Consider the following 14,393-nt stretch of genomic DNA (forward strand, 5'->3'; position numbering starts at 1 on the left):
AAGACTAAGTCAAGTGCAAACTAATGCTCACTGGACAATACAGTCACCCACATGTGCTTCCTCCACCAAATAATTAATGAGTAAATCATACCCAAGACGCCTCATCCTTCACATAATTGCACATAGTTTCAGCACAACACCATATAAGCGAGCGACCGACAATCCAATGTGTATCACACTGTAATAATAACAAGGGTACGTAACCTATTATAAAACATACCACACATTGTGGGAGCATAACTCAATTTCCATGGGCAACTGCTTAGGCATAAAAAACATTACCTATTGTGTGGTATATAGCCAATAAAATCCCTAGATGCAGACACATCTGTTGCTGATAACAGGGCTGCAGGGGGAAAAAAAAATCTGGTTTCAACATCCAATTCAGACAAACAAAAGAGATCTATCTACCAACAGAGATACAGAAATCAAACAGCCAGTCACTTACTTGGGTCTGGAGGCGTCCTGCTTGTGTCTGCATGACCCTCCTGATCCCAAACTGTGTTTAAATATCGCGCTTACCGGAAGTGACGTCATCGGCAATTCAGCCTACCACACACAACGTCCTCAAGTCAAAAAGAATAATCAGTGTCATCATACCTAAATATTCATTAAGCTCCCTTCTACCTAAACGGGGCATGTATCATAACATATCTAACGGATGTCTCTCGCTGCCAGCCCTGGCCCTGCAGACGCCATCAGCGCTGGTCCGAGGCCGCAGTGCGTTCCACCGCGGCGGAAGTGACACATACGCTGCGTTCCACGGGGCGGAAGTGCCATATGCGTTCCACCACGTCACTATGCGCTCCACTGCACGGCATAATCCGTATCTATTAGGGTATCATAATGCTTCAGTCTATAAGACCATATCCACTCAACGTGCAGAGATATTTAGATTCAATCATCTTATAATACACACAGGTGGGCACATACAATGCATCAATGACACAAGATATGTGGATATTAAACAGTACACATAGCTTGAATGAGGTACGACCTAATTAGCCAAATCCTCAAAGAACAATATACATCATGTAAGTCAACTAACCTACCACCCCCCATAAATGTTGGCTATCCGCCAACAGTTGGGAGGTGGATGGGTGTTAGACAACACCCGTTCCACCAATACTTCCAATGGGTCCCCATTGAACAAATGTGATGATGTATGTTCGGTGTATAGTAGGACAGAGACCGGTGAGTTCACAGAGAGTGCCAACTATTGCCACTATTAAATCATATAACCCACCCCACATATAGATGGTGATATCCAAAAAACATAAAATAAGAACACAAATAATAAAACATAAATAACCAAAAAACTACAGGAAAACTACAAAAAAAATTATTTAAAAATAAAATAAAATAACATACAATCAATGGGACGTTAACCCAATAGTGCTGATGGGATCTACCGCCATAAATGTTGCCGAACCACACATATGTGTAGGCTGCCTACTCCAGTGTCAAAAACATAATCTCAGATCTAGTTCACTAACGCCAGGAGATAGACTTACAGAAATACATTGAGGGGGTTACCCTCATTCAGTCCAAATTATATATATATATATATATATATTATATATATATATATATATATATATATATATATATATATATATATATATATATATATACACATATATATATATATATACATATATATATATATATATATATATATATATATATATATATATACATACATATATACATATACATATATATATATACATATACATATATATATATACATATACATATACACACTAGTTTTACGGACCCAGCATATACTGGGTCACCTCAGTCCCCACCCCCGTGATTGGCTCCACCCAGTTCTGGAAACCCCCCCCATGCAAATCCTGCGTTTGCCACTGCAGTCCACAGCTGATTGGGCGAGACACGCCCTCCCACACAGGTTACATCCAATGGGAGGCTCTGCCTTTTGGCTGCTGTGTGTTCCCAGAGAAATGGGGCAGATGGAGCTGCAGCTCCAGGTCCACACCTCAAAATAGGCCTACTGCATCTGCAGCAACATACTCTCTAACAATTTACACATAAAAATTGGTACAAATTCGAAAAAGGGGGCCTTTTTTTATACTTTCAATGGAAGTTTGGAGACCCAAAAATCGGTACAGACCTTAAAAAAAATAAAAATAAAATAAAGTACTGTACCTGCCAAAAAGGTACAGTTGGAGGGTATGCCAACGCATCTGCAGCAAGTCTCTGCGCTGTAGATAGGAAAAATAAATAAATACGATTTTAAACCTACCGGTAAATCTTTTTCTCGTAGTCCGTAGAGGATGCTGGGACTCCGTAAGGACCATTGGGATAGACGGGCTCCGCAGGAGACATGGGCACTTTAAGAAAGACTTTGGATCTGGGTGTGCACTGGCTCCTCCCTCTATGCCCCTCCTCCAGACCTCAGTTAGAGAAACTGTGCCCAGAGGAGACTGACAGTACGAGGAAAGGATTTTTATTAATCCAAGGGCAAGATTCATACCAGCCACACCAATCACACCGTATAACTTGTGATATACTAACCAGTTAACAGTATGAAAACAACATAGCATCAGTCCAAGACCGATGAAAACTATAACATAACCCTTTAGTAAGCAAAACTATATACAAGTCTTGCAGAAGAAGTCCGCACTTGGGACGGGCGCCCAGCATCCTCTACGGACTACGAGAAAAAGATTTACCGGTTGGTTTAAAATCTTATTTTCTCTAACGTCCTAGAGGATGCTGGGACTCCGTAAGGACCATGGGGATTATACCAAAGCTCCCAAACGGGCAGGAGAGTGCGGATGACTCTGCAGCACCAATTGAGCAAACAGGAGGTCCTCCTCAGCCAGGGTATCAAACTTATAGAACTTTGCAAAGGTGTTTGACCCCGACCAAGTAGCAGCTCGGCACAACTGTAGTGCCGAGATCCCTCGGGCAGCCGCCCAAGACAAGCCCACCTTCCTAGTGGAATGGGCCTTAACCGATTTTGGTAACGGCAATCCTGCCATAGAATGCGCCTACTGAATCGTGTTACAGATCCAGCGAACAATAGTCTGCTTTGAAGCAGGGCCGCCGATCTTGTTGGCTGCATACAGGACACAAACAGTGCTTCTGTTTTTCTGATCCTAGCCGTTCTGGCCACGTAAATTTTCAAAGCCCTGACCACATAAAGGCACTTGGAATCCTCCAAGTCACGTGTAGCCACAGGCACGACAATAGGTTGGTTCATATGAAAGGATGAGACCACCTTAGGTAGGAATTGAGGACGGGTCCGCAATTCCGCTCTATCCATATGGAAGACCAGATAGGGGCTTTTATGTGATAAAGCCGCTAACTCCGAAACTCGTCTAGCCGAAGCCAAGGCTAACAACATGACCACCTTCCAAGTGAGATATTTCAACTCCACTGTTCTAAGTGGTTCAAACCAATGTGACTTAAGGAAACTTAACACCACCTTAAGGTCCCAAGGCGCCACCGGAGGTACAAAAGGAGGCTGAATATGCAGTACTCCCTTCACAAAAGTCTGTACTTCAGGTTGAGAGGCCAATTCCTTTTGAAAGAAAATGGATAAGGCCGAAATCTGAACTTTAATGGAGCCTAATTTTAGGCCCAAATTCACTTCAGTTTGTAGGAAGTGAAGAAAACGGCCTAGATGGAATTCTTCCGTAGGAGCATTCCTGGCCTCACACCAAGAAACATATTTTCTCCATATTCGGTGATAATGTTTAGATGTCACGTCCTTCCTAGCCTTTATTAGCGTAGGAATGACCTCATCCGGAATACCCTTTTCCGCTAGGATCCGGCATTCAACCTCCATGCCGTCAAACGCAGCCGCGGTAAGTCTTGGAACAGACAGGGACCCTGCTGCAACAGGTCCCGTCTTAGAGGAAGAGGCCACGGATCTTCTGTGAGCATTTCCTGCAGATCCGGATACCAGGTCCTTCGTGGCCAATCCGGAACAATGAGTATTGTTCTCACTCCTCTTTTTCTTATTATTCGCAACAACTTGGGTATGAGAGTAAGAGGAGGAAATACATAGACCGACTGGAACACCCACGGTGTCACTAGGGCGTCCACAGCTACCGCCTGAGGATCTCTTGACCTGGCGCAATACCTTTGTAGCTTTTTGTTGAGACGGGACGCCATCATGTCTATTTGGGGCAGACCCCACTGACTTGCAATCTGTGCGAAGACTTCCTGATGAAGTCCCCACTCTCCCGGATGCAGGTCGTGTCTGCTGAGGAAGTCTGCTTCCCAGTTGTCCACTCCCGGAATGAACACTGCTGACAGTGCGCTTACATGATTCTCCGCCCAGCGAAGAATTCTGGTGGCTTCCGCCATCGCCACTCTGCTCCTTGTGCCGCCCTGGCGGTTTACATGAGCTACTGCGGTGACGTTGTCTGACTGGATCAGAACTGGTCGGTCGCGAAGTAAGGTCTCCGCTTGACGTAGGGCGTTGTATATGGCCCTTAGTTCCAGGATGTTGATGTGAAGACAAGTCTCTTGACTTGACCAAAGGCCTTGGAAATTTCTTCCCTGTGTGACTGCTCCCCAACCTCAGAGGCTCGCGTCCGTGGTCACCAGGATCCAATCCTGAATGCCGAACCTGCGGCCTTCTAGAAGGTGAGCACTCTGCAGCCACCACAGGAGAAATACCCTGGCCCTGGGGGACAGGGTGATCCGCTGATGCATTTGCAGATGTGACCCGGACCATTTGTCCAATTGGTCCCATTGGAAAGTCCTTGCATGGAACCTGCCGAAGGGAATGGCTTCGTACGTCGCCACCATTTTTCCCAGGAGTTGAGTGCAATGATGTACTGACACTTGTTTTGGCTTCAACAGGTTCTTGACTAGAGTCAGGAGTTCCTGCGCTTTTTCTATCGGAAGAAAACCCCTTTTCTGGTCTGTGTCCAGAATCATGCCCAAGAAGGGCAGACGAGTCGTAAGATTCAGCTGCGACTTTGGAATATTGAGAATCCAGCCGTTTCGCTGTAACACCTTCAGTGAAAGTGATACGCTGTTCAGCAACTTGTCCCGTGATCTCGCTTTTATGAGGAGATCGTCCAAGTACGGGATAATTGTGACACCCTGCTTGCGCAGAAGCACCATAATTTCCGCCATTACCTTGGTGAAAATTCTCGGGGACGTGGAAAGCCCAAACGGCAACGTCTGAAATTGGTAATGACAATCCTGTACCGCAAATCTCAGGTACGCCTGATGAGGAGGATATATGGGACCATGCAGGTATGCATCCTTTATGTCCAGAGATACCATAAAATCCCCCCCCTTCCAGGCTGGCGATGACCGCTCTGAGCGATTCCATTTTGAATTTGAACCGTTTTAAGTAAAGGTTCAGGGATTTTAAATTCAAAATGGGTTTGACTGAACCGTCCGGTTTCGGGACCACAAACAGAGTGGAGTAGTACCCCTTCCCTCTTTGAAGCAGGGGAACCTCGACCACCACTTGTTGAAGACACAATTTGTGAATCGCATGTAACACTATCTCCCTTTCCAGGGGAGAAGTCTGTAGTGCCGATTTGAAAAACCGGCGAGGAGGCACCTCTTCGAATTCCAGCTTGTATCCTTGGGAAACAATTTCTATTGCCCAGGGATCCACCTGTGAGTGAACCCAGATGTGGCTGAAGAGTCGAAGACGTGCCCCCACTGGAGCGGACTCCCTCAGGGGAGCCCCAGCGTCATGCGGTGGATTTTGCAGAGGCCGGGGAGGACTTCTGTTCCTGGGAACTAGCTCTGTTGTGCAGCTTTTTCCCTCTGCCCTTACATCTGGCAAGAAAGAACGATCCACGTACTCTTTTGCTTTTATTTGAACGAAAGGACTGCATTTGATAATGAGGCGCTTTCTTAGATTGTGAGGGAATAAGGCAAAAAATTTGATTTACCTGCCGTAGCTGTGGAGACGAGGTCCGAGAGGCCCTCTCCAAACAATTCCTCACCCTCGTAAGGCAAAAACTCCATATGCCTCTTTGAGTCGGCATCACCTGACCACTGTCGGGTCCATAAGACTCGCCTAGCAAAAATACATAGGGTTTATTCTGGAACCCAGTAAACTAATGTCTCTTTGAGCATCCCTCATATATAAGACTGCATCTTTTATATGCCCTAGGGTCATTAAAATGGTATCCTTATCAAGGGTCTCAATATCCGCTGATAAGGAATCTGTCCATGCTGCTACAGCACTACAAACCCAGGCCGACGCAATTGCCGGTCTGAGTAACGTACCAGAATGTGTGTAAATGGACTTAAAGGTAACCTCCTGCTTGCGGTCAGCAGGATCCTTGAGGGTAGTCCTTTGGCGGGAAAGGATACGCTATAAGAATCCTTTTGGGAATCCGCAGTTTTTTTGTCTGGAGTTTCCCACGCTTTTTCGCATAATTCGTTCAGCTCATGTGAGGAGGGAAAGGTGACCTCAGTTTTCTTTCCCTTATACATGTGTACCCTCGTGTCAGGGACAGGGGGTTCCTCTGTGATATGCAAAACATCTTTTATTGCAATAATCATATATCGAATACATTGAGCCACTTTTGGCTGTAATTTTGTATCATCGTAGTCGACACTGGAGTCTGAATCCGTGTCGGTATCTGTGTCTACTATTTGGGATAGTGGGCGCTTCTGAGACCCCGAAGGTCCCGGCGACATTGGGACAGACATGGGTTGACTCCCTGACTGTACCCTAGCTTCAGCTTTGTCTAATCTTTTGTGCAATAAAATAAGAATTTACTTACCGATAATTCTATTTCTCATAGTCCGTAGTGGATGCTGGGGACTCCGAAAGGACCATGGGGAATAGCGGCTCCGCAGGAGACTGGGCACAAAGTAAAAGCTTTAGGACTAGCTGGTGTGCACTGGCTCCTCCCCCTATGACCCTCCTCCAAGCCTCAGTTAGGATACTGTGCCCGGACGAGCGTACACAATAAGGAAGGATTTTGAATCCCGGGTAAGACTCATTACCAGCCACACCAATCACACCGTACAACTTGTGATCTGAACCCAGTTAACAGCATGATAACAGAAGGAGCCTCTGAAAAGATGGCTCACAACAACAATAACCCGATTTTTGTAACAATAACTATGTACAAGTAATGCAGACAATCCGCACTTGGGATGGGCGCCCAGCATCCACTACGGACTATGAGAAATAGAATTATCGGTAAGTAAATTCTTATTTTCTCTAACGTCCTAGTGGATGCTGGGGACTCCGAAAGGACCATGGGGATTATACCAAAGCTCCCAAACGGGCGGGAGAGTGCGGATGACTCTGCAGCACCGAATGAGAGAACTCCAGGTCCTCCTCAGCCAGGGTATCAAATTTGTAGAATTTAGCAAACGTGTTTGCCCCTGACCAAGTAGCTGCTCGGCAAAGTTGTAAAGCCGAGACCCCTCGGGCAGCCGCCCAAGATGAGCCCACTTTCCGTGTGGAATGGGCTTTTACAGATTTTGGCTGTGGCAGGCCTGCCACAGAATGTGCAAGCTGAATTGTACTGCAAATCCAACGAGCAATCGTCTGCTTAGAAGCAGGAGCACCCAGCTTGTTGGGTGCATACAGGATAAACAGCGAGTCAGATTTTCTGACTCCAGCCGTCCTGGAAACATATATTTTCAGGGCCCTGACTACGTCCAGCAACTTGGAATCCTCCAAGTCCCTAGTAGCCGCAGGCACCACAATAGGTTGGTTTAAGTGAAATGCTGAAAACACCTTAGGGAGAAATTGAGGACGAGTCCTCAATTCCGCCCTGTCCGAATGGAAAATTTTTCAAACGTCTGAACTTCAGGGACTGAAGCTAGTTCTTTTTGGAAGAAAATTGACAGGGCCGAAATTTGAACCTTAATGGACCCCAATTTCAGGCCCATAGACACTCCTGTTTGCAGGAAATGTAGGAATCGACCCAGTCGAATTTCCACCGTCGGGCCTTACTGGCCTCGCACCACGCAACATATTTTCGCCAATTGCGGTGATAATGTTTTTGCGGTTACATCCTTCCTGGCTTTGATCAGGATAGGGATGACTTCATCCGGAATGCCCTTTTTCCTTCAGGATCCGGCGTTCAACCGCCATGCCGTCAAACGCAGCCGCGGTAAGTCTTGGAACAGACAGGGTCCTTGCTGGAGCAGGTCCCTTCTTAGAGGTAGAGGCCACGGATCCTCCGTGAGCATCTCTTGAAGTTCCGGTTACCAAGTCCTTCTTGGCCAATCCGGAGCCACGAATATAGTGCTTACTCCTCACCATCTTATCAATCTCAGTACCTTGGGTATGAGAGGCAGAGGAGGAAACACATACCCTGACTGGTACACCCACGGTGTTACCAGAGCGTCTACAGCTATTGCCTGAGGGTCCCTGGACCTGGCGCAATACCTGTCGAGTTTTTCCCAACGGTTTATAATCCTGTGGAAGACTTCTGGGTGAAGTCCCCACTCTCCCCGGGTGGAGGTCGTGCTGAGGAAGTCTGCTTCCCAGTTGTCCACTCCCGGAATGAATACTGCTGACAGTGCTATCCCATGATTTTCCGCCCAGCGAAGAATCCTTGCAGCTTCTGTCATTGCCCTTCTGCTTCTTGTGCCACCCTGTCTGTTTACTTGGGTGACTGCCGTGATGTTGTCCGACTGGATCAACACCGGCTGTCCTTGAAGCAAAGGTCTTGCTAAGCTTAGAGCATTGTAAATGTCCCTTAGCTTCAGGATATTTATGTGAAGTGATGTCTCCAGGCTTGACCATAAGTCCTGGATATTCCTTCCCTGTGTGACTGCTCCCCAGCCTCGCAGGCTGGCATCCGTGGTTACCAGGACCCAGTCCTGAATGCCGAATCTGCGGCCCTCTAGAAGATGAGCACTCTGCAACCACCACAGGAGGGACACCCTTGTCCTTGGTGACAGGGTTATCCGCTGATGCATCTGAAGATGCGACCCGGACCATTTGTCCAGCAGGTCCCACTGGAAAGTTCTTGCGTGGAATCTGCCAAATGGGATTGCTTCGTAGGAAGCCCCCATTTTACCCAGAACCCTTGTGCATTGATGCACTGAGACTTGGCTCGGTTTGAGGAGGTTCCTGACTAGCTCGGATAACTCCCTGGCTTTCTCCTCCGGGAGACACACCTTTTTCTGGACTGTGTCCAGGATCATCCCTAGGAACAGAAGACACGTCGACGGAACCAGCTGCGATTTTGGAATATTGAGAATCCAATCGTGCTGCCGCAACACTATCTGAGATAGTGCTACACCGACCTCCAACTGTTCCCTGGATCTTACCCTTATCAGGGAATCGTCCAAGTAAGGGATAACTAAAATTCCCTTCCTTCGAAGGAACATCATCATTTCGGCCATTACCTTGGTAAAGACCCGGGGTGCCGTGGACCATCCCTACGGCAGCGTCTGAACTGATAGTGACAGTTCTGTACCATAAACCTGAGGTACCCTTGGTGAGAAGGGTAAATTTTGACATGAAGGTAAGCATCCTTGATGTCCCGAGACATCATGTAGTCCCCTTCTTCCAGGTTCGCAATCACTGCTCTGAGTGACTCAATCTTGAATTTGAACCTCTGTATGTAAGTGTTCAAAGATTTTAGATTTTAGAATCGGTCTCACCGAGCCGTCTGGCTTCGGTACCACAATAGTGTGGAATAATACTCCGTTCCCTGTTGCAGGAGGGGTACCTTGATTATCACCTGCTGGGAATACAGCTTGTGAATGGCTTCCAAAACTGCCTCCCTGTCCGAGGGAGACGTCGGTAAAGTCGACTTTTGGAAACGGCGAGGGGGAGACGTCTCGAATTCCAATATGTACCCCTGAGATATTACCTGAAGGATCCAGGGGTCTACTTGCGAGTGAGCCCACTGCGCACTGAAATTCATTGAGAACGGGCCCCCACCGTGCCTGAGCTTGTAAAGCCCTAGCGTCATACTGAGGGCTTGGCAGAGGCTGGAAAGGGTTTCTGTTCCTGGGAACTGGCTGATCTCTGCAGCCTTTTTCCTCTCCCTCTGTCACGAGCAGAAAAGAGGAACCTTTTGTCCGCTTGCCAACAAAGGACTGCGCCTGATAATACGGCGTCTTATTTTGAGAGGCGACCTGGGGTACAAACGTGGATTTCCCAGCTGTTGCCGTGGCCACCAGGTCTAAAAGACCGACCCCAAATGTCCCCTTTCAAAGGCAATACTTCCAAATGACGTTTGGAATCCGCATCACCTGACCATTTTACTGGTAGAATTGGACAACGCACTTATACTTGATGCCAGTCGGCAATTATTCCGCTGTGCATCATGCATATATAGAAATGCATCTTTTAAATGCTCTATAGGCAATAATATACTATCCTTATCTAGGATATCAATATTTCCAGTCAGGGAATCCGACCATGCCAACCCAGCACTGCACCTCCAGGCTGAGGCGATAGCTGGTCGCAGTATAACACCAGTATGTGTGTAAATACCTTTTTTTGGATACCCTCCTGCTTTCTATCAGCAGGATCCTTAAGGGCGGCCATCTCATGAGAGGGTAGAGCCCTTGTTCTTACAAGCGTGTGAGCGCCTTATCCCCCCCTAGGGGGTGTTTCCCAATGCATCCTAACCTCTGGCGGGAAAGGGTATGCAGCCAATACTTTTTAAGAAATTATTAATTGTTATCGGGGGGAAACCCACGCATCATCACACATTTTATTTCTCAGATTCAGGAAAACTACAGGTAGTTTTTCCCTCACCGAACATAATACCCCTTTTTTGGTGGTACTCGTATTATCAGAAATGTATAAAACATTTTCCATTGTCTCAATCATGTAACGTGTGGCCCTACTGGAAATCACGGTTGTCTCTTCACCGTCGACACAGGAGTCAGTATCCGTGTCGGCGTCTGTATCTGCCATCTGCCTGACGGCCTATGAGACGTCTGGACAGGCACAAGCTGAGTAGCCGGCTGTCTCATGTCAACCACTGTTTTTTTATATAGAGCTGACACTGTCACGTAATTTTCAACAGTACATCCACTCAGGTGTCGACCCCCTAGGTGGTGACATCACTGTTACAGACACTCTGCTCCGCCTCCACATCATTTTCCTCCTCATACATGTCGACACACACGTACCGACACCCAGCACACACACAGGGAATGCTCTGATAGAGGACAGGACCCACTTAGCCCTTTGGGGAGACAGAGGGAGAGTTTGCCAGCACACACCAGAGCGCTATATATGTATAGGGACAACCTTACAATAAGTGTCTATCCCTTATAGCTGCTTATATCTGTTATTTTGCCAAATAAGTGCCCCCCTCTCTTTTTTACCCTGTTTCTGTAGTTGCAGGATGCAGGGGAGATTCTGGGAGCCTTCCTACCAGCGGAGCTGTGTGGGAAAAATGGCGCTGTGTGCTGAGGAGATAGGCCCCGCCCCCTTCACGGCGGGCTCTTCTCCCGCTTTTTACTGGAAAACTGGCAGGGGTTAAATACATCCATATAGCCCAGGAGCTATATGTGATGTATTTTTCGCCAACTAAGGTAAATTCATTGCTTCCCAGGACGCCCCCCCCCCCCAGCGTCCTGCACCCTCAGTGACCGGAGTGTGAAGTGTGCTGAGAGCAATGGCGCACAGCTGCGGTGCTGTGCGCTACCTTATGAAGACAGGAAAGTCTTCTGCCGCCGATTTATGGACCTCTTCTTGCTTCAGCATCTGTAAGGGGGCCGGCGGCGCGGCTCCGGGACCCATCTATGGCTGGGCCTGTGATCGTCCCTCTGGAGCTAATGTCCAGTAGCCTAAGAAACCCAATCCACTCTGCACGCAGGTGAGTTCGTTTCTCTCCCCTAAGTCCCTCGATGCAGTGAGCCTGTTGCCAGCAGGTCTCACTGAAAATAAAAAACCTATTTAAACTTTTACTCTAAGCAGCTCAGGAGAGCCACCTAGATTGCACCCTTCTCGTTCGGGCACAAAATCTAACTGAGGCTTGGAGGAGGGTCATAGGGGGAGGAGCCAGTGCACACCAGCTAGTCCTAAAGCTTTTACTTTGTGCCCAGTCTCCTGCGGAGCCGCTATTCCCCATGGTCCTTTCGGAGTCCCCAGCATCCACTAGGACGTTAGAGAAATTAACATTAGCACTTAAAACATTCCACATATCCATCCAGTCAGGTGTCGGCGCTGCTGACGGAGACCTTACATTCATACACTCCCCCTCCTCCTTAGGTGAGCCTTCAACCTCAGACATGTCGACACACGTGTACTGACACACCACACACACACACACACACACACACACACACACACACACACACACACACACACACAGGGAAGCTCTTTTCTGAAGACAGTTCCCCCACAAAGCCCTTTGGAGAGACAGAGAGAGAGTATGCCAGCACACACCCCAGCGCTATATGACCCAGGAAAAAACACAATGTTTACCCAGTAGCGCTTTTCAAGTATGTATATATGCGCCAATTATGTGCCCCCCCCCCCCCCCCCCCTCTACTTTAAAACGCTCTTTCACTGTGGTATCAAGCAGGGGAGAGTCCGGGAAGCTTCCTCTCAGCGGTGCTGTGGAGAAAAATGGCACTGGTGAGTGCTGAGGGAGAAGCCCCGCCCCCTCGGCGGCGGGCTTCTGTCCCGCTCAAAATTCTTAAAAACATGGCGGGGGCCCTTTATATACATGTACAGTGCCCAGCTGTACATGTATATATGTACATTTGCCACAGGAGAGATTTATATTGCTGCCCAGGGCCCTGCACCCTTACAGTGACCGCTGTGTGTGAGGTGAATGGGAGCAATGGCGCACAGCTTCATTGCTGTGCGTTACCTCTATGAAGATCAAGCTGTCTTCTGCTGCCTCTGAAGTCTTTTCCTCTCATACTCACCCGGCTTCTATCTTCCGGCTGACCCCTTGATGAAGTCAGATAGACGAAACGCGTTGGGATCTCCTGTATGACCTTCCACCCTAAGTTAAGCTGCTTTTTACTAACTACAAAAATTTTTCAAAAAAACATTTTTATCTCTTTCCATTTTATGTCTTAAAATATTCTATACAATTGCTTTTTACTATATAATCCGTTTTAATACATTTTTTATATCTGTAGAGGAATCGGTTTTATATGTATCTTTTAGAAAAGCAAGTGTAAAATATATATATATATTTTTTATTGATAAAATAAATTGTTATTTCTCTTTTACATAAAAAGGAGTTTTTTCCTTAATCCAGTCCTCTATTTATGATACTAGTCCGCTAAGTATTGTGGTATATAAAAACACCAGCTGGTCGCCATCACCCCTATCTACCCATACTTATGTATATATGTACATTTGCCACAGGAGAGATTTATATTGCTGCCCAGGGCCCTGCACCCTTACAGTGACCGCTGTGTGTGAGGTGAATGGGAGCAATGGCGCACAGCTTCATTGCTGTGCGTTACCTCTATGAAGATCAAGCTGTCTTCTGCTGCCTCTGAAGTCTTTTCCTCTCATACTCACCCGGCTTCTATCTTCCGGCTCTGCGAGGAGGACGGCGGCGCGGCTCTCGGACGGACGGCGAGGGTGAGACCTGCATACCGATCCCTCTGGAGCTAATGGTGTCCAGTAGCCTAAGAAACAGAGCCCTGAAACTCAGAGAAGTGGGTCTGTTTCTCTCTCCTCAGTCCCTCGATGCAGGGAGTCTGTTGCCAGCAGGATCCCTGAACATAAAAAAACCTAACTAAAATACTTTCTTTACAGGAAACTCAGGAGAGCTCCCTGAAAAGCACCCAGCCTCCACTGGGCACAGTATCAAACTGAGGTCTGGAGGAGGGGCATAGAGGGAGGAGCCAGTGCACACCCAGATTCAAAGTCTTTCTTAAAGTGCCCATGTCTCCTGCGGAGCCCGTCTATCGCCATGGTCCTTACGGAGTCCCAGCATCCTCTAGGACGTTAGAGAAAATAATTTTACTCCTGCATCCTATGTCCTGCTGCCAGTCCGCCTGCCCCCTCCGGCATCAACAATCCCCACTCCCTAGCCGCGGTGCAGGTGGAACAAAAGCTGCTGCGTCCACCGGCATAGATGTGTATGAAAGCACCACAGCGGAAGGCTTTCATAGCCCTCCCTGTGCCGCATACTCCGAGCCCCGTAGCCTCATCTGCGCGTGATGTCACAGAAGTGCCTCCCCGCCACAGCCACGCCCAGATACCCAGAGGCCCTGACTCCACAACACAGCACCTGGGCTGCCGGCCTGGAAGCCCCGAGATGGCTACTGTAACGGAGTGGGTGATATCGTGGAGGGTAATGTCTGGATGCTGAATCAATATAAAAGATGACAGTGCTGTGCAGTGGGTGTGCAGTGTCACTGACCCTGCACAGAACTCTCACCTTTTACAGTGATTCAGCGAGTCAGTCAGTTCTGCCAGCCAGTCACTATCGTTAGCGCCGGTGTCCCAATGCGCC

The 14,393-nt window shown here is 47.8% G+C and overlaps 1 protein-coding gene across 4 annotated transcripts in view; it reads right to left on the reverse strand.

Moving 5' to 3' along the window:
• Positions 1-14,393, reverse strand: part of PRRG2 (proline rich and Gla domain 2) — a 151,186-nt gene that overhangs the window by 111,121 nt on the left and 25,672 nt on the right. Inside the window, exons 1-3 of one of the 4 annotated variants that reach the window (XM_063942571.1) lie at positions 449-470; positions 283-346; positions 92-178 (exon numbers count right to left, since the gene is read on the reverse strand). The exons of 1 other annotated variant lie outside the window; for it this stretch is intronic. In XM_063942571.1, coding sequence (XP_063798641.1) covers positions 92-124 — 33 coding nt within the window. In that variant the 5' untranslated portion in view covers positions 125-178; positions 283-346; positions 449-470. Of the gene's footprint in view, positions 1-91; positions 179-282; positions 347-448; positions 471-2,172; positions 2,229-14,393 lie in introns of those variants that run through there. 2 more of the 4 variants (XM_063942574.1, XM_063942573.1) reach the window with 2 other exon arrangements.

The sequence above is a fragment of the Pseudophryne corroboree genome, chromosome 10 (genome assembly GCF_028390025.1).
Source record: "Pseudophryne corroboree isolate aPseCor3 chromosome 10, aPseCor3.hap2, whole genome shotgun sequence".
NCBI lineage: Eukaryota > Metazoa > Chordata > Amphibia > Anura > Myobatrachidae > Pseudophryne > Pseudophryne corroboree.